The sequence below is a fragment of the Ambystoma mexicanum genome, chromosome 10, assembly GCF_040938575.1.
Source record: "Ambystoma mexicanum isolate Mex_15411 chromosome 10, UKY_AmexF1_1, whole genome shotgun sequence".
Lineage (NCBI taxonomy): Eukaryota > Metazoa > Chordata > Amphibia > Caudata > Ambystomatidae > Ambystoma > Ambystoma mexicanum.
Window position 1 is genome coordinate 1,177,251,173 of NC_090932.1, and position 21,071 is coordinate 1,177,272,243.

The 21,071-nt window shown below is 43.7% G+C and overlaps 1 protein-coding gene across 6 annotated transcripts in view; it reads right to left on the bottom strand.

Annotated features, from left to right (window-relative positions):
• The window catches only part of OSBP2 (oxysterol binding protein 2), a 2,072,116-nt gene that overhangs the window by 838,455 nt on the left and 1,212,590 nt on the right, over positions 1-21,071 (bottom strand). For all 6 annotated transcript variants that reach the window (XM_069619135.1, XM_069619136.1, XM_069619134.1 and 3 more), the window contains one exon: positions 13,649-13,789. In XM_069619135.1, coding sequence (XP_069475236.1) covers positions 13,649-13,789 — 141 coding nt within the window. The remainder of the gene's footprint in view (positions 1-13,648; positions 13,790-21,071) is intronic.

The window sequence follows — 21,071 nt, forward strand, 5'->3', positions numbered from 1 at the left end:
ATAAGGAATGGATAAGTGTTACTTTTAGTGTTACTTTGTGGTTTGTAAATTGATACATTTTAGATTCACACGTGCGCAGCAAGATAATGTCAATTCTGCCGATGCAATATAAACACAATGGCCCTCATTACAAGTCAGGCGTTAAGGGTTTAATGGCGCTGTTAATCCTTAACGCCTGATTAAGAGATCCCGGGTTTTAACGCCTGCTTTTTGCAGGCGTTAAAACGCATGCCGCAAAGTGACCTTGGTGCTAAGTACGGTGCCGCAATTTGCGGCACCGTACTTAGCGCCTTTCCCCATTCCCATTATGCCCTATGGGGCAAAAATGGGAATGGGGAAGGGCAAATGGTGAATGGGGAATTACCGCCCCACTCACCTTGGAATGGGGCAGTATTTCCGCCATCCACCATGCCGGAGTCCGGCATGGACCATGGTGCTAATAGCACCATGGTCCAGCGCCGGACTTGTAATGGGGGCCAAGGAAGGTGTGAGGTGTCCCACGTAGCGGATAAAGTTAGCCAGCAAGGAGCTTCACATGTGCATGCGAGAAAGGAGATTTGCAATGAAGTAAACACTGTGATAGGATGCAGTAACCTTGAACATTCGTGCACAGACATATATACATGGGGGTCTTTAGGGACATGTGTTTGGGACAGTTGGGGTACATGGTGAATATACAATTCTGTATGCCACAAGTCCTCTCATAGCTAGGGATTGTGCAGGCCCAGAAGCCTGGGGGTTGAGCAAGGTTAAAGGTTGAGGAAAGGAAGCAGGCAGCTGCAATAATATCAGATGACCAGCTGCGGCCAGGCTTGAATTTTTACAACTTCTTGAGAGGTGGTCCTACTTTGGGTTAAGGTAATTGGAGGTCCATCCACATAAAACCTATGAAATAACAGTGAAAAAACTTAAAGGGGTGTTATGGTTAAGTTGCCATTACAGAAACCTATTAAAAAATCAGTGAAAATACTATGTTGAAGAGACATTATGGTTGCTGTGCAAGAAAACAAAGCCTGAAAAATGTACCAGTTATGTTTCATATAGGATCCCTGCATTGCTCATGATTCCACCCATGATATTACAAATTACGTCACCAATAACATAATTAATGGCATCAAACGCAATCACATATGACATTACTGATGGGTACATACTCTGCAACAAACATTTGAATGCCAGTAAAGTAAGTCCTATATACTAACTTCACCAGTCATTAAGTGTGCAAGAAAGTATGGCATTTGGAAAATATCCAGATACAACAGAAAGGACACATTTGTGTTTAGTGAAGTAAAATTAAAAAGGCAAAGTGTGCTATTTTGGAGAAATCAGGTTACCTGCACAGTACACATTTACGATATGCCTAGATCAAGATGAACTAGCAGTCTCCAAATGCAATTCACTGATCCTGACCTCTTCATAACAGCCCCTTGGGAGTACCCATTTGGCATATTTCAATTTGCACAAGAGACATGCCCTAACCTGTAGAGTGACTATAATACAATTGTAACAAATGGCAACATTACCTCACCTGATCTAGGTAATATTCACTAGGAACTGTCTTAAAATTGAAAATGCAGTAAGTACATATATATAGATGCCAGTTACTAAACAGAACACATGGCAATATATATGTAAATTGTTTGTTCAGTGCTACTTTTTATTGCAGAGTGTGTACTGTAAGAAAGGCATGGCATCAAAGTAAGACAGGGACAAGTGATCACAGTTCAAGGGTGTTTATTAAACTGTAAAATGGATGAGATAAACACCTAATCTAAACCTAAATCTAAAATGGGAGCAAGCTACGATCATCAAATAATAAAGAAGGCAGTTCTAATGGAGTCTAGTCAAATAAAAAGGGCTTAAACTAAGAAAACCTATTGCCAATCCTTAGTGCTATGCACAAAATAGTGTGATATAATGTTCACAAGAAAAGAAAAAAGTGTTCACAAAATGATAAATCAGGATGTTATGGCCGGGGTCTCCCTTCCCTATGTTTTTAGCACGGGACAAGGCGGACTCTTGAGCACAGCACACTCCTGGGCTTCTCTAGCACAAGTTCACAGTTCACTTCCTCCATATCAGGGTCTTCTGTGCCCAAGTCTCTTCTCATACAAAGTCTCTTGCTTCAGAGAGCCCGATATGTCAAAAATTCAAAACCAAAAGTTATTTCTGATAACCTTCACGTAGGGTGATTATCCTTCACCCTTAGATCCTGCTCAGCCGGGCTCTGATCCTCCTCTCAGTGGTTAGCCTCCCTCAATCGGGCTCAGACCAACCATTCACTGTGGACATCCCTCAGACGGGTTCATACATGATGTCACAATGTTGTTCCGTTAGCTTCTTTACACTTTTCTCTTGACGTGCCTCAGTCGGATTCTCTATCATCTTTCAATCAAGTTCCTTATTCGTAATATTCAAAAGTATCAATGTCTTTTTCAACAACCACTTTTTGTTAGGTCCCCCTCATGCGGGCTCAGACCTTCCACAGCACTTGCCACCTTCAACACAAAGACTTCTGACGGGCGATCACATCTCGCTGGTTCACTTTGGTAGCCTATGGCAAGGGTGTGTTTATTTACAACAACCAGTTCGCACAGCGTTCCCCTCCGCGGGCGCAAACGGCTGTCTCACAATTCCCTTATTCGGGTTCACACTTTCCGCAACTTGTCAAGGCCTTTTGATTGTCCAAAGCGTTTGGATTTACCCTTGCATCATCACCTTGTCACCTCACGCAGGCCTTCTCTAAGGCCTCTTGGTATTCGTAATTTCAATATTTTGCTGTTGAGTACCTTCCTTGTTCAGTAGAGGGGTACCAGCCAGAGGTCTTCAAATGAGCACCCAAGTGGCGCTGGACCACTCCATCTCTGGTACCAAGTTCGTTCACAAAGACCTTTGTCTCTTAATCTTCTTAATGTTGACAATGCAACCTTCAGTCTAACACAGTCCGGCCCACTATCAAGTTCTTCCGACTCACCGGCTGTGCTGAACTCGTTGGTGTTTCTTTCGCCGCTGGAGTCAAGGATGGTAAAATAATAGCAACTGCATCTCCCCGCCCTGGCTATCAGTACGGAAGGGTGCCCTCTACCACTGACATCCATCACACCCTTCGCCAGCTTTGATTCCCGGTCTCATGTTTCTTTTGTAGGAGTCATTGTGGGTCTGGGTTGCAAAGGGCAAAGGCAACACCCTCCTTGATGTCCTTTCAAGCCTCGTCGCCTTTCACCTCCGTTTGAACTGCCGCCCTGGAATAGCTGCTTCCTCACGCATTCAGCCTTGCTCAGAGTGTGCTCTTGTGCTCTGCCTTTTTTATTTTTATTGTATATGGTTTACAAAGAAACCTTTACAAAGAAAGTTAAGAAGAAAGAAAACATTCATTACATATAAAATTCAAGTATACAAACATACATTAAAAGCATAGATCCAAATTTCCAGATAATAACGGACATGTTTAAAGGATTCAGTGCAAAATACAGTTAGATATCGAAATTCCGACATTAAAATATGGAGTTTTAAAATAGACAGTAAGCGTTCAGAAATTGAAAATTTCATATAGTCGAGCATAATGATGGGAGAGGGGCGTATAAATCTAGAGCTTTACTAAAACCTGCCACGGCAACTCCATCCTTAATATTAGTAATAGCGAGACACTGTGACCAGATCAGATTGTCCGCCCCCATTTGACCCATAACATTGAATCTAGCTACATATTTGTCCCTTAAAGATGTCAGAGCAGTACAATCTAAAAAGAGATGCCGAGAGGTTTCAATCACCCCCACAGTTTTACAAAAGCGACAGATTGTGTCTAAATTGGAAAACTCCTTCCTTTTATGTAGGACTTCCTGGGTGGGAAGGAGATTCCATCTGAGTTTGATGAGAAGAGAACGATAATATCTATTGGGAAATTGAGTCAGAATAAAAGACAACAGACCTCTTTTCTTATAGTCGAATTGTAGGTCTCTCAGAGATGGATAGGAATGCAATTTTTCAATGGTGTTACTCCAGTCATGACTAAAAAGACACTCCTTAACCTTGTTGGGATTAGTTAATAGAGTGACCCTATCAGTAGAAATCTCTGACGGGTCTTGTCACAGAGATCACTGAATGCGTTAAGATATAAGTTACGGACCAGAGGCCCCTGAGAAAAAATCGTGTGACCCACATCAGCATAGAGGGTATCAGGTTTAGGAGAGAGCAGAGCTGAAAAAAGAGAAAGGACCTTCCAGAGAATCCTGGCTCGCAGTGAGACTAGCCCTAGTTCGTACCTAATGGCCACTATTGGAATAGAATTTGGCAGTTTCAAAATTTTCCTCCAATAGATACCCTCAAGAGACTCCCAGAAAGTCAAAAGTGCCGAATAGTGGAGTTCCATTCCATAAAGTAGCTTTGGAGTGACCTTGCACTTAAAAAAGTCTACTACAGGCTTGAGGGAGAACATACAGTATTTATTGTCTAATCTAGTGGATTGGGAGATGAGTGGGAGCAGTTTATGTCTATGAAATCGTCTAAGTTCAATCGCCGAGGGTTGGGGCAGAATCAAAAAAGCCGAGATAGACGATTTTGTGTGCTCTGGTGATATTTTCACCACCTATTTTCCATACTTTGTTGTTCCCCGTTCTCCCCTTTGAGAAGACCATAGTACGGGTTTTGCTCGGGTTAATCTTCAGCCCATTAAGGATGGCGTATTCTTCAAATTTACAAATGAGCCTTTGCAGGCCTACTTTAGTGTGATCAAAAAGAAGAAAATCATCAGCATAGGCCAACCATGAGAGCCTCAAGTCACCCAGTTTAGCACTCACCATGCCTGTATTTCCCAGAAAGTCATCCACATCAGCCATATAGAGAATAAAAAGACACGGAGCTAAAGAGCCACCCTGTCTCACCCCAATGCGGGTCCTAATCCTTCTGGAGAGAGTTCCTGCCAAATCAAGCCTGATATGGACCCCCGAGTTTTCATACATTGCCATAATAAGAGTTAAGAGACCGGCCGGTATGCCCCATGTGGTATGTTTTCCCCATAGTCTTGACCTGATAACCAAATCAAAGGCATTTGACAGGTCAATAGACGCAACGTAAAGGGAACCATCATATTTACCCCAGGTAGAACTTTGCAGGGCACTAATAATAAGACTATTAAGATTGGTTGAGTGGCCTGCCCTAAAACCTGTTTGTTTTTTGGGGAGAATATGATTTTGCTTAATCCAAACGTTAAGGTGGGAAAGAAGCATATAGGCAAAAAGCTTACAGTCCGCATCAATAAGCGAAATAGGTCTATAATTTTTGACCAAAGTACGCAGACCTCTTTTAAAAATTGGAACAATATGAGCGGTTTGCCAACTAATAGGTACTTTCCCAGAATTAGCGACGTCTTGAAAAAGCAGGGAGAGGAGGTTGGCCCCGAGATCTGGCTCAGCTTTAAATGTATTATTAGTAAGGCCATTAGGCCCCGCAGCCCTAGATTTCTTGGCTTTAGAGATAAGTCCTAGTACTATCTCAGAATCAATTGCAGGCTTCCAAGAGTCGTTAGAGGGGTTGTTCCCCAAAAGAAAATAATCTAATCCCTCACCCCCTGAATCAAATAATTCGGTATAATGCTCTACCCATTGAACCTCTGGGATGGCATTCAACTAGTCGGCCTCCGCCACATCGTCTATGCTAGACAGGGTAACCCAGAATGCCCTCAGATCTCGTTTTATTAGCACTGCAAGCATATGCTCTGCGTCGTTTTGTAGCATAGTGGCTTTTCTTGACTTACAGTAATTTTAATATTTTTGGCGGATGGTTTTAATTTTTGTTTTTTTATCAACCCATTCAATATCTAGGGCTTGTACACATCTAATAGGTTTCCGGGTGAGACCCTTTGCATTAGCCAATTCTTGATCAAATCTATGAGGGTGAGATTTTTTAAAGACGCCCTTCCTAAGCTGGCCATGAATACTGCAATGAAGAGCATTAAGAAAACTATCGAAATGAGCTGTATTGAAAACTGCTAATTTCCAAGAGAAAGAGGTATGGTTAAAGGAAAAAATCAGTTTACGGTTAAGTAAACTGATATTGAGAGGTGACCAACGTACCCCTTTCCCTTGTCCCACAGTTTGGAGATGGGTAGGACCCCCCACGGACAAAACGTAATGGGAAAAAGACTGAGAAATGAGACCCGGAGGATACCATGATCACTCCATGGATTAAAAGAAACCTCGACATTGGACGAGAAAAGATTAAGGGAATGATCTACAAAGACATAGTCTAAGGTAGATGTTGATGAAGATCTGCGCCATGTGGGACAAAGTAAATTAATGGCGTCATAGTAGCCGTTTAGACAAGTTAGACCAACCGAATCCAAAGCAAAATTCCAACGACGACCCCGTGCGTATTTCAGGCCTAGGCGAAAATCATCCTCCATAGCCAGTCCCAAGTCATCATATTTGGATTCGGAAGAAATAGAGCAATCACAGTTGAGATCACCTGCCAAAATCAATTTACCCCTAGGGTACAGAGATCTCCAGGAAAGAAGCATGTCCGTTAAACTTTGCAGAAACGGCTCAAGAGCAGAGATTCCCTTGTGCCAATATACATTAATCAAGAGTAGAGTGACAGTTAGATAAAGCGAGGACACCTCCAGGGCGAAAATGGCAAAAGGCGTATCCAAAAGAACCTTAGTCCTAAAACCAAAAGAGGTTCTAATTCCTATGAGAAGACCCCCAGAGGGCCTCCCTCCCAAACTGGGTTTAGCATTTTGAGAAAAGATATGAAACCCATCTAAAACGGGAGTTGAGAGCATCCAGGTTTTTTGCAGAAAAAAACAGTGTGAAGCCCTAATCAGAGTTACAGTATCCAGATTTGTGAAGAGATGAGAATTACCTCTGGAATTCCAAGAAAGAAACACAAAGCTATTCATGGGAAGAGCCTTGGGGGAGGGTTCCAAATGAACCGAAAGGCACTCATTTACACAGACCCGCAGTAACCTGTGCCCAGTTTCGAAAGTTTCCATTTGATCTAGGCGTAAATTGCCTCCGTTGGGACTGTGGAGATCTTTCCGGATGATATACCATAGTGAGATTGCCCCTATAGTCTGCACCCCCTCCGTTATTACTGGAGAACTGAGTGGATTCTAATAGGTTTACTTCAAAACCAAGTTGCTTTAACCCATCCCTATGCCCCATGATCAATTCCAGGACCACTCTTGATTTAAGAATGATATTACTCACATCTACCCGACCCTGAATGGGGAAAAGAATACTGTCCATGTCATAACTAGAGATGAGTCAGAGCGAGGGAAGTTGATGAAAAATCTTTAAGATGTTACCACAATTAAGACCAATTTGCATGTCTTGGCCCCAGAGACTGGGAAGCTGTAGAATATCACCGGGAACTTTCGCTTCTGATAAATGAGGTAAAGAATCAGTGATCTTTTTAGTGAACTGAGTCAAAGAGTCAGCCTCCAAGTCAGTGCCCCTTGCACCTCTTAATATAGTCCTATTTTGGATTGCGTTTGGACCCACAGGAAATCTTTCACATGGTTTGAAAGAATTGCTGTAATGGACAAAATCGGGCCCAGCAGGGGCACCTTCACGGCCCATAATAGGGCCAACACTAGACATACTTGAATGATCTGAAATAAGAGAGATAGGAGCAAAAGGACCCCCCTCTGATCGAGCTCCCATACCACAGTCCCTCGTTGTTGGCTCGGTGTTGGCAGAATGACCCTCAATAACAGAAGAGAAATGGGGGTCCAAAGATAGAGAAGGGGTAGAAGGTGCCCCATCCTGAGACAGACTTATAATTGACTTAGGCACAGCCCCGCTGGCAGTTTTAGGAACCAGTAGTGCCTGGAATAGATGTTTAACCATATCAATATTGACCAAGTTTGCTGTGAGCGATGATAAAGTGGTCTCTGAATGACTCAGATCTATCCCAGATATGGAGTTAGATGGAATAGTTAGGAGATCTACAGCTGATGAGGAATCCTTCGCCTTGACAATAGTATTGGTGGTTAACTCCACTGAAGCGTTGGTGGAAGTCGACTATGGTAAAGTTGGAACTGTTGTCAAAGAGCTGGAAACCGCAGTGTGCACAACCCCCTCAGTGTTAGGCCCCACTACTAGAAGGGCACTATTGATGATCGAAGGGCCTTCCACCAAAGCGTCCGGTAAGCTAGATGGAACTAATGTAGTGGAAGATGAATCGGCTGTAGTCGAAGTGGCCACCATATTGGGGATAGAGGTCACAGAAACCACTGCTTCAGCAGAATTCCCAGTCCCCTTGGGAACGGGAGAAGTAGTTGTGGCAGCTGGAGTATTTGCCAAGAAAGGATTTTTAAAAAATTGATTGGTATATGAAGTAATATTTTTCAAGTTCTTCTGATTTTTAGTTTTCTTCATTTGCTGATTAGTTTTTCTTTTCCTTCCTATGCAAGGCAAAGGTTTTTGATGTATAATTTCTTTAGAGGGTTCAGTAGGATCAGATGGATTCTCTGAAGTCGGAGTGGATGTAAGGTCCACAGAAGAGGCGATATGGACACCCTTAAGTGGAACAACCAGTTCTAAAGGCCTTCCCCCAGGGGGAAGACCTTGAACAGTGAGATTGAGAGAAGGGCCTACCGACTCCTCTTGGACTTTCTCCTCCATTAATTCCTTAGTAAGTTTGGTGTGAGGGGTAAGATGTTTTACCTTCGACCCAAGAGCCTTTGCACACCCTCAGAAATAATTGAAGGAATCAGATGGCTGAATACAGAAATCCAGATCCGAGCATTGGGGGACAGTGGAACCCGAACCCTTATCTAAAACTACCCCTTGTATAGTTGCCGTTGTCCCAGTGAGCCCTTGATGAACCATATGGGCTTCAGCCGTTGACTGGTTAGAAGGGGTTGGATCAGAACCATGTGTGGGCAAAAGTAGGTGTTGTTCCTTAATAATTTTAACTAACTCTTCGAATCTATCAAGGCCCTCTAACCTAGAGTCGATTTCAGAGAGGAGATGAGAATGTGATCTGACCTCAGACCATATATTATCATACAAACTCACAAAGGAACTCAGGACCATATTCAGAGCTGAGAGAGTAGGTTGAGAGAGTTTAATTCTGTCATCCGCCTCTTTAAGAGTATGATGTAAAATAGACTTGCTGCCCTGATCCTTTTTTGAATCTGGAAGTAGACCCCTTTCTCTCAGCCAGTTTTGTTTCTCTGTATACTCACCAATAAAGTTGATGAGATCAGAGGGAGAGCCCACATAGGAATCATCACAAATTTGCTGGGTGACATTGTTAGTATTATTAGAGTTGAGACCCAGGTGGCTATCAGCGATTGCCTTATCTGCACATTCTATAATGCTAATATCGTCAATATCCTGAGCTAGAGGGTCTTCAATCTCCAATTTCTTAGCTACATCAACTAGATTAGTATGATCCAGTGTGGCCACTGTTGGAAGTTAGTGTATAGGTTTAACAAGGGTACTAGTTGCAGTCCTCTTTCCGAAGAAATTTGAGATATTTTTCCCTTGAATTGGTTTCCCTTGGGTACCCAGATTGAATTTTGTTTTAGGGGTAGGATTATGGGATTTATTGAGTGAAGTTGTGAACAAAATAGATTTCACTGTGGGAGTATAAGGAGTTCCAGCCAAATTGGCAGAAATATTGACATGGATAGAAGAAGTATGATTTACACCCCTAGCTGAGGAATTAACCTCTGATGAAAATTTAGTAGAAGGAGTAGCAACATTCCCATTAACCACCGGGGGGGAAGGCAATCAACAGCTTCTTTTATCACCGTTGATGATTCTGAAGCATTGGCTACAGAGTCATCCGCCATGACAGATAGTTTAGGCGTCCTAGGATGTAATTGAGCAGGGGTTGAAAGCACTATATTGACCATATTGTTGTTAGAATGATCCAAATGACCCTTGGCCTTTGATAGACTAGCGCCTTCCCCAAGATTGGAGGCTATAGTGGCTGCTAGACGCTCTTCCTGTGTGTCCATCGAGATATCTTGTTTCCCATTAAAGATACAACTATTATAGGTTGTATTACGTGGAATGATACCCATAGCATTAAATACCTCAGACCTATCGCTGGCATGAATTTGGGCCTGGGCCAGGGTTTTAAGGAGAGAGGGGTTGTGGGGAACATCTACTGGAGCGTGATGTAGATTCTCCAGTACAGCAGGGGTGGGGTCATCTAAGACAGAGGTAACTGGTGAAGGGGAGATTACCAGTAGCAGAAGGGGTCGAAGCAAGAGAAGCCTCCATAGCTGTCTGACTAGGAAGTCCCTTACGTGTCATTCAGACAGAACCAAAACCCAGAAAGAAAAAAAAGGAGGACTTGAGGAATGATAATGTGGAGTTAAGACGTAAAAACCTAAATTTCAGTAGGTAGTATTTAGATCGAAATACACAAAAATGGCATACAAAGCAGTCAATAGGATTATAGACACTGCTATACAGGATAATACACTTAAAACGGGGGGCAACCTCAAGCTAATATAAGACTTGTCAAAAAGCACTCTTCAATTTAAAAGTACAGATAAAATGGATCTATGCGAGTCAAAAAAGAAATGGTGAATACAAATATATTATACACTAGAGTTGACAATGTTCTTTGTCACAACTAAATCAAATGAATTGATTTTTAAAAATAAGTACATACATCCAAGGAGCCAGGTAAAGCGCTCAGTCTCAGGGTCGGGAACGCCCGACAGCTTATGGAGCTGCCAGAGTCCGACTCTCCACCCCTAACCCTGAGAACTGTAGAAGGAAGTGTAAATGAGTTTGCAGCTCAGGACCCCCGACCAATTTACTCACAGGTCACAGCCAAACAGCACAACAGCGGCTCCAGCCCTTTCTGCCTCCAGGGCTTAATGCCGCAAGGGTGGCTGGGCGCTGGTTTTCAATGCGATTCCTGTCACGTGATTGGTCATGTGTTCCGCCAAAGCCCCGCCCCTTGAGGAAGCGGCCAGCAGCAAGAGCAAGGCTCGCAGTGCTGCTTGGAGTGAAAACTCGATTAACACAGGAACGAGTGTTCAAGTTAGTGAAAGCACCTTCCCAGTAGCAAGAAACACACCACTCGGGCGGCTGGGTGCTGGTTTTCAATGCGATTCCTGTCACGTGATTGGTCACGTGTTCCCCCAAAGCTCCGCCCCCTTGAGGAAGCGGCCAGCAGCAAGAGCAAGGCTCGCAGTGCTGCTTGGAGTGAAAACTCGATTAACACAGGAACGAGTGTTCAAGTTAGTGAAAGCACCTTCCCAGTAGCTCTGCTTTTTATGCCAGTGGGGAAGGAAAAGCGCAGTCAGGTGTGTGTAGTTGTCTACAATTGTCTGACTCTGCCTGAGCCTCGTGTTGGGACATGTCAGGTAACCGGTTTGGATATTAGTCCGTTGAGGCTCACAGGGTGAAAAAGTGTTTGTTTTGGAAAAGGAGCGGGGCGTACAGTTTCTAAGTATCTTACTGGACAGGATGGGGGAAAAGCTGTCAAAAGGAAGGGGATACCGCGTCTCAACCTTCGGTGTCCCCAACTCCCTGAAGACACCCCCAGGAACTGGATTCAATAGCAATGGCCGTGACCTGGCCACCTGGATGACAGATACCCAGGGACTAGTAAGTGAGACACCTTCAGGTTTCTCACAATACCCATTCTGATGTCACAAATTATATCATCTGTGTTGTTTTGGGTCGGATAATGAGCAGTGTAGTATGGTGGGCGGGTTATGGTTCCTTTAGGAACCATAATGCGTAAATAATTAGGGTTTTGTTTTCTTGCATTGCAACCATAATGTTTCTTTAAGTCGTTTCACTGATATTTGCAAACTGATGATACTTAGTCAGCTGTACAACATCCATTGTAGTGCATCCCAACTTCTCTTTCGTCAATCCAACTCCTTACTCCTTATATGTCCTTCTCTCTCCTCATTCTTCATCTTCACTCATCAGTGCTCTCTTCACTTATCCTTCGCAGACCTCATTACACCTCCTCGATCCCCTCCTCAATCCTCGCTCATCACACACTGTCCATTTAGGACTTTACAATTCATCCTTCCTACAAGTCACTGTTGGTACCTTATTCCTCCTCCTCTTCAGTCATCAGTTGTCATTATCACACATCATACCTTAATGTTCCTCTTCACAACTCATGTATCAATCATTGCTACTTCTCATTAATTATCAGTCTATATAACATACACATGGACAGGAATACATTTACTTAATGTGAAGCACATTCAAATGAAGTCTGATGAGTGATGAGAATGACTGAGAAAGTGATGTGAGGAGGAGAAAAGCATGTGTATTTTATTTGTTTATATACAGGAAGCAGCAATCCTCTTTTGATCACAGAAGAACATACAATAGTTGAGAAATCAGATTTCACAGGAAGCAGTGAGTTTCTTATAATGGGGTGAGTTTGAGTGACATTCTGACCCGGTTGTTGAGGGGGTAAATGGAACAGTCACTGAGGACAATACATGGGTTGACTAACAGATTAGGGACAATCAACATTATACATTTGTAAGTCTTAAACGTAACACACTACTGTGCATTTAAGAACATCCTCATTACTCCTCACTTCCCAGTCTTCCTCCTGATACATTCATTTTTCATTCTCGTACTCAACGCCTCATCCATCTTTAATTCTTAGAAATATGCATGGATAGTGAATGGTGAGGAAGATTAGTAAAGAGTGAACAGGGAAAAGGAAGATGTTCAAAAAATGTACACTTGTGAGTCCATTTTAGCATATCGTCATTTCTCCTCACACCTCCTTCTCAATCATGTTTACTCGCCAGACTTAATTTTAATGTGCATCATATTAATAACTGAAATGCCACAAAGCTACAGATAGGTAGGCCTACCTACAGAGGGGTGTTTGTAACAAACATTACAGATGGCATTACAACCTTAAATAACCTGGAAAGAGCCAGACAAGGTATAACCATTTTCCTTTATTAGCCCATCTAAAATGTCAGGTTGTCCTCATCGTACTTGAGAAAATAAGTGAGAGTTGAAGCATACGCATCAAACTAAGCAAAATGCAGTAGACTATATTCTGACCCAGAATGCCTTTGAGCCACTGGGCAAAATGTATGCCTTTTTTGTCTCCCCAATGAAAGGCCAAGAAAATAGGAGAGGTCTCTGGTAAACCGTCACTGACTGAGTGTATATGTAAAAGACTGTTGTGTACTAGATTCAAGAGCACAACTTATTTTAGGTGGCACATAATACAGTATGCGTATTAGGGTTCTGTGTATTTAATATGGTTAATATACATTTTCTTCTGAAAATGGTTTTCTTCCCCATTTTCGATTAACTGTTTCTTTGGTGTGTCAGTTTGTGCATGTGTGATGGCAGGGGTGTTGCTAGGTCTGGAAAAGACCCGGGGCTACGCTAATGTCGGAACTGTCGGGACTGGGGGCTAGCTAGCCTTTTGGTTGTAGCTCCTGAGATTCTATCCGGGGCTACAACCAAAAGACCAGGGGCTATAGCCCCCTTAGCCGCCCCCCAGCAATGCCTCTGTGTGATGGCATTTGTTATATTGTAAGTGATTTGCTTACTACCTATCTTCCTAAACTGAATTACTCTACTCATTTATATGGCATTTTATACAAAGATACAATCATGATACTGTTTTATAAGACACAGATACACAAGACTTGAAATAGCTCACGTACAGGCATGGGTATCTTGGACAGCTCCTTGCCAATGCAGTTTTTCATTATGCTCCAGAGGTTAAGGCTGTAGTTGGGCTTGTCTGGAATTTGGGTTCTTCTTGTGCGCATTGGTTTGGGGATCCCACACACCGTGCTAAACATCTGGTATGAAAATATAAGAACAAAACATTGTGAGCAGAGAAGTACAAGTATTGTGAACTCGAGTTAAGCAGCCTTCCAGGTATCTCATGGGTGTGTAACAAGCTCTTTGATTTACTGGCCCCAAGGCTCTTGTGAAAATCGTGAAATTGTTGAATTGCCACTTCTGGCATCGGTTATCACAACAATAACTAGATAAATTACCACCTTTGTACCGCTTTTACATAACATGCTTCCCCATATGAAACCTGTGCATGCCTATTCAACTTTGTTAATATAACATGATGAAAGATCCAAAATGTCCCAAAAGGAAGGAAATGCTGACTTTGAGGGCAGTGGAACAATAGCTCAGTGCCCTTATCTGGTGGTTGATATCACAGATCACATCATCTCAAGCACCATCTGTTCTCCCCGCATAAAGAGTGGAGAAGGATCCTATGGCTGAGGTGCCAATGCAGATGTCAGTGTAAAATTAGAAAAGTGTTGTTCCGTGCAGGAACAACAGTTTTATTAAAAGATCCATATTCTGTAAATGAAAGAATGTGGCGTAATGACTGCAAAACCTGGACTCTTCCATGTTCCCGATTTATGGCCTGACAATGGCGCTAGTGACCATAATTAATTCAGAGCAGACACTCTGAGGGCATTCTTCTTTGCAGAGCCCTTCTTTTCAATGTAAAAAATGATTTAAAATACTGCACCTGTAATGTGTTGTTAACTATTCTACACAGGTTTTTCCCATAAAAGAACAAGTTACTTACCCCTGGTAACATTCTTTCTACTGGATGTTCCTCCCACGTATTCCTCATCTTTTCCAGCTTCAGCTGCTTCTTAAAGAAATTCGTCAGAGGGCCCTCTTTGTCAATTCCATCGACTCAAATGTCCCTCGAGGGCTTCCGTCTCGAGGTCGACGTCATCACCACTATATATAGCACACGCAGCGGCAATTGGCTTCAGTTCTGTTTTTCCCATGTTTTCCTTTGCGGGATTACTCCCTTAGCATCATACTGTATCAGACACTAGAAGAGAGTAAAGTGTAATGCCTGGAAATGCTACAGCGAGGTAGGTTGGGGCGATGAGGAATACGTGGGAGGAACATCCAGTCGAATGAACATTACCAGGGGTAAGTAACTTGTTTTTCGAATGAATTGTGTCCTCCCATGTATTCCTGATCTTTTGATAGACTCCCAAAGCAGTGTTGGTTTTGGAGGCGGGACTAAGAATTTTCAGAGTTAATATTAGTCATGGATCGAATGAAGGACTACCTTCCTAAATCCTCCTTCCTGAGGTCAACATGAGTCTAGACAGTAATGTTTTACAAAGGTATGGATGGTAGGCCAAGTGGCTGCTGCACAAATGTCCCTTATTGATACCCCTCTTTGTAGGGCAGAAGATGTTGCCATGCCCCTTGTAGAATGATGGGCCCTAAGGCATTCCGCAGGGTCTTTCCCAGCTAATCTATAGCATTCTCTAATGCTCAGAATAATCCATCTGGACAGGGTTTGTTTTGTTACTGCTAGTCCTAATTTATGACCTGTGTATCCAATGAAGAGCTGATCATCTTGGCGAATCTTCGCCATTCGCGATATATAGAAACTCAGAGCTCTTCTTGGGTCAAATCTGTGTAGCCTCTCCTCTTCCTTTCCAGGAGCAGGGGCGGGTAAAACGTTGGTAAAACAATCTTTGGAGATACATGGAAATCAAAGACTATTTTAGCTAGAAATTAATGTTTTACCTTAAGAACAACCTTGTCTCTATAAAAAGTAGTAAAAGGAGGTTTGCAAGATAATGCCTGCAACTCGCTCACTCTGCGGGCCGATGTAAGAGCTACTAGTAAAATGGTCTTATATGTCAGAAGTTTTAATGGACATAATGGACACGAATGAAGAGGCTATCAGGAGCACAAATGAGAAATTTTAGAACAAGATTCAAATCCCAAACAGGGACTTGAAAAGGAGTTGGGGGAAACACATTGGTGAGCCCCTTGAGAAATTGTATGATTCAATGAATTTTAAAGCGTGACACTTCCTCTGAAGCATGCTTAAAAATTGAAAGCGCTGCCAAATAACCTTTAATGGTTCCAATCTGGAGTCCCAGATTTGCCCTAATGTAGCAAGAAAGACACCATAGGTGTATTACATTGAAATGGATCCACATTCTTATCTCTGCACTAGTTGCAGAACCTGTTCCAAAGGCAACGGTACAATTTAGTTGCTGGCCTTTTGGCCGAAAGCAACATCTCCATTACGTCACCCGGGAAGTCCCCATCCTTTTATCTCAAACTCCCAGGAACCATGCATGATATTTGAGTTTCTTGATCTCTGGATGGAGAACCTGACCATGCTCTCGCGAGAGAAGGTCCTCTCTTTGTGGAAGACGTACTGGAGGGCAGATGGACATGTACAGAAGGTCCGGGTACCATGTCTTCCTGGCCCAATCCGGATCAATTAGGATCATGGATTTCCCGAATTTTCTCAACCTCCTGATGACTTGAGGATTGTCGAGGACTGGAGGAAACGCATACAGGAGTGCAAACTCCCAGTCCACTATGAACGCGTCCAGTATAGCTCCTCTTGGAGGAAATTCCCTGGAGCTGAACAGTTCACACTGGTCACGAACAGGTCTACTTGAGGGGTTCCTCAAAGGGTGAAGATCTCTTGAAGGACTTCCTGAGCTAGTTCCCACTCATGGGAACTGTGCTCTGCCTGCTCAGAGTGTCCGCCACCATGCTCTCCTCTCTGGCCAGGTGAACTGCTGATATGGAGACTCCTTCTCGGATTGTCCAGAACCAGAGCTGTATTGCGTCTCCGCCCAGTGGCAGCGACCCTACGCCTCACCTCTTCTTGAGGTAGTGCATGGACACTGTGTTGTCCGTCATTATCAGGAAATTCTTTCCGCGTACAGAGGGCAGAAAGGCCATGAGAGCTAGTCTAATCACCCTCAGCTCCAAAAGGTTGATGTGTGGGTGGGACTCTGATGGAAACAAACGACCGCTGACTGTCAGATCGTTGACGTGGGCTCCCCACCCCGTGCATGAGGCGTCCGTCAATACCGTTATCTCTGGCTGCAAAAAAGATTCTCCCTTCAGAATGTTGTCCTTGCAGGCCCACCACAGAAGATCCTGCGTGACTCTGCTCGGATCCTGAAGAAGGTGTGACATCTTGCCTGAGAATTGAGACCACTGAGCCCTGAGAGCTCATTGGAGGGACCTCAATCTCAGGCAGCTTTGGCCACCAGAAAAATGCAGGATGCCATGAGGCCTACCAACCTTAGAAAGTCAAAGACCAGAAAATGCAGGGCACTCTGGAATTTGGTAGCAAGTCTTCCCCAAGGATGCATGCAGGACTGGTACTTTCTGTGCTTGCGATGGATAGGCACATGAAAGTAAGCACCCTGAAGGTCCAATGACACATCGAATCCTGAAGCTGGAGGGCCTGAAGGATCTGAGAAAGGGTAAGCAGCTTGAACTTGTCCATCCTGAAGAAGTTGTTCAAGTATCTCAACTCCACGATGGGTCTCAATCCCCAGTCCTTGTTGGGGATTAAAAAGTATGGGGAATACCACCCTGTGTTCCATTTCGCTCCAGGTACTGGTTCTATAGCACCTTTTTCTAGCAGGCTCACATTTCCTGCACAAGGAACAGATCTGGAGTTTTGAGTGAGTGGTTCCCTGATGGATGATTCTGAGTTCTTATCATGAATGGGAGACAGTAACCCCGGGCTACAGTTTCTAATGCCCAAGCATCTGAAGTAATGCCTCGCCATTCTTGCAGATACAAACACAATGCCTCCCACTGGGATCTTGTGGATTAAGACATCAGAGAGGTTTTGAGGCAGCTGGAACAGTGGCTGATGGTAAAGCAACCGTTGTTTGGGCAGACTTAGTACCTGTCCCTCGTCCACCATGAGGGAATCTTCTTTTGCCTCTGACTAGCCTGTCCTCTCGCTCTACCAACTGAGGAATAGAAGCAAAAGGACTTACTCCTCCAAGAAGATCCACTGGGGTAAGACTGTTGTGGCTGTCTGATTGCGACACTAAGTGATTTTGCGGCCGCCTTAGAAACGTATGCAGTGATTTTACTGAATGGAAAATAACAAACCTTTTGAACTAAACATTTTTAACGAAAAAATATTGAATGTTTTTAAATATATATATATATGGGGTAGGGTAAGGGGTTAAGATGGGTGTGGAGGGGGTTGCAGTGGGATTATAAACAAAGGAAAACGGGGGTTTGGTGGGACCCCCAAATAAAAAAATAAAATATTCTGTATTTTTCCATTAAAAATGTTTTGTTAACAAGGTTTTATTTATTTTCCCATTCTGTAAAGTCACATGTAACCCTTAGAGGTCTGCAGCTTCTCCAGGCTTTCATCAGCCTTGCTGCTAAACAGGTTAGAGCTGCCAAAAGGCATATTGAGTAGTCTGGACTGCACGTTCGGTGCAAATCCCGACTTTCTTTGCCACACAAATCTGCGTAGTACGGTACTTGTCCCCATCGATCTACTGATGCTGTCGGCAGTATCCAGTCCTGGCCATCACTTATGATTGCCAGGAAGCAGTCTAGTTCTTCCCTCTCGTGAATATGGTCAGCCGCCATTGCCATACAATCCCACAGGATGAACGTTAATTTTGCTAAGGCGCAAATGGCACTGTCAGATTTCAATGCTGGTTTGTAGCACGACAAAAGATGAGTGTAGGCAAGATTCAATCCGATTGATGACTATTCTGGCAGACAAAGGACTCGACCAGAGGGGGAAATGTAGAGGAGCAGTTACACGCCTCAGCAGGAAATCCCGCCCCCCTACCTCTTCTCTTGTATGTTGGAAGCCTGAGAGTGTGCCATGCTTGACACCAGCAGTTGTGACCAAACCAGGGCAGATCTTTTTGAAAGAAGGTACCCACTGAGAAAACCCTATCAAATGTATCCCCAAAGAGACAATAATCTGAGGGAGGAACTCCTTGAAGGAACATGAAAAAGAGTGAAAGAGAAGCCAGTGATGCACTGAGACTATTGGCTGAAGAGAATGTATGGATCATACAGACACTGATGACGAAGTTAAGAATCGAGTAAACATTCTTATGCGAAAAGAAGATTACACGTGCGCAAAGCACTGCAGAAAACGCAGGCCGTTCAATAACTGTACAGATGTTGTAATGCAGGTATATTAAGTAATCTTATAAGCTGGCTATATGTACTGAATAGACTGCAGGCGAAGCCGTCATTGTATATAAACTGGACATCAGTTTCATGAATTTAGTAAACCCAGACTCATGAAGCAGAAAAGGCATACAAATGTGTTGCAGCAAGAATAAGCTGAGATCATGGAAATGAATGGCGAGGTTGTCTGGCCTGGTGTCAAAGCTGAGGCAGCCAAGGTTGGTTATCTATTCTTGAAGGCAGTGAATGTGAGAAGCTGAATCATCCCTTGTTAAGGTGCAAAGAAAGAACACCAAGCTTGGCAAGTTTTATTCATTTAAGACATTTAAATGCTGCAAAATGGACCAAATCGTGGACTCCTGTCTCGTGAGCCAAGGATTGAAATAGAGTTGAGCGTGGACTTCTAGAACAACGATAGTCAAAGCCTGTACTCCCATATATTCCAAGAGACAAGAATACTTTGCATGGCCAAGTTCAAAGACAATATTCATGGCAGAAGGCATGGGTGATAAGAGATGATGGGCTAATTGGGTGGGGAGGTAAAGTCAAGTCCACCGCCTGGCACCTGGGTCTGAGTTTATGTGCTGCTAAGTGAACCGAATGTTCCAGACATGGCACGAGCGTGCCAACCAATTATAGAGGGCCAAATAACGAAGGAAGACAATCATATACTGTGTTGAAGATGACATGTTTTAGAGGTCGAAATAAGTTGTCCACCTGACAGTAGATAAGCAATCACAATCCCACCACTTATAGAAATGATACTTAGATGTTCCCCTTGAACGTATCACAACCACTCGTAGGTTTTTCTTATTTGCCACGTAGTATGACGACACATCTGATGTATTTTCTATATAAAAGGATGTTTTATGCGAAATGCATTGAGAGATCAAGTGAATGTCTGTTGATATCCGTTGTAACTCCCTCTTTTAGATAGTTGTTAATAAACAGCACCTTTGCCATCTTTCTGAGTTGGTTCGATTATTTGGTGTCAGAGTTATTCTGCATTCCCATCCATTGCATGCATGATACCCAAAGGGCCATATGCTCACTTTGTACTTCTTTCTGTGAGAAACCTGAAGGCACTCTCACAACTACTCCCCAAGCATCTTCTGTTCAGGTGGGCAGTGAAGGGCCATTGCTTTTGTATCCCGACCCTGGAGGTGACCCAGCGAGGGAGGATCACCTGAGCGGAGGGTCCTTAGGGATTGGGGAGAGGGTGCCAGAGGGCAAGACACGGTATCCCCCCTTTCTCGGCATTGACTTACCCTACCCTCCCTCAGCCTTTGTAGTATATTGCTGTCCATATCCTAATTTTCCCCCTGAAATGACACAAAGTACTGAGAAGAAGAAGATGCCTCCGAGAGTAATACAGACTACCTATGGGAAACACCACTGTAGTACTGGGACGAAGAAGAGGGATCCTGAAGACTACAGGCCTGAAGGTCAGGCATGTCCCAGTAATTAGCCTAATTGGAATTAGGCAAACCAATCAATTCAATCACACCCGAAACCCCTTGATGGGGCTCAGGTGTTTAAAAGGTGGAGCAACAGAGAACTTGGGGAGAGGGCAGCAGGAAGGCCAGCCCAACTCGCAAGAAGCCAAAGGAGAACAGAACGCTGAGACACTGAAGGACTGCAAGGTGAAGCAGAGTGGAAATGCGTGGCGAGGGAGCCGTGTCTCCAGGGAGCCAGTGAAGGCAAGAGAAGGGAACTGTGGCGAGTGTCGGTCTTTTCGCTGTGTCCAATCAGTGCTCATTCCCCTGAATGGGAGTACCAGTCCAGGGGTGTCTGAGGGGCAGTCGGTGAGACCCTGACCTCAAACACAAGAAATCATCTCAACAAAGAAGCCAAAGAAAAGAGCGCTGCGACTGGTGAATTTAAGAAAATGTGAGAAACCCGATACGCATATGAAAGTTGCAGAGTTACATTGTATCGGAGTGGTCACGTGCAATCGGCACGTTCTCGAAAGCCTCTGATCAAAGTAGAAGAATCAACCGAAATGAATGCAACGTTAGAAGTGTATTTTGTAGGGGGCGCTGTCGTGCGCCAAACAAGATGGCCGCCTGAAACGTGAGCTCCGTGGCAGGCAGATCGCTCGATCCTGATCTTGGGCATTTACGATCT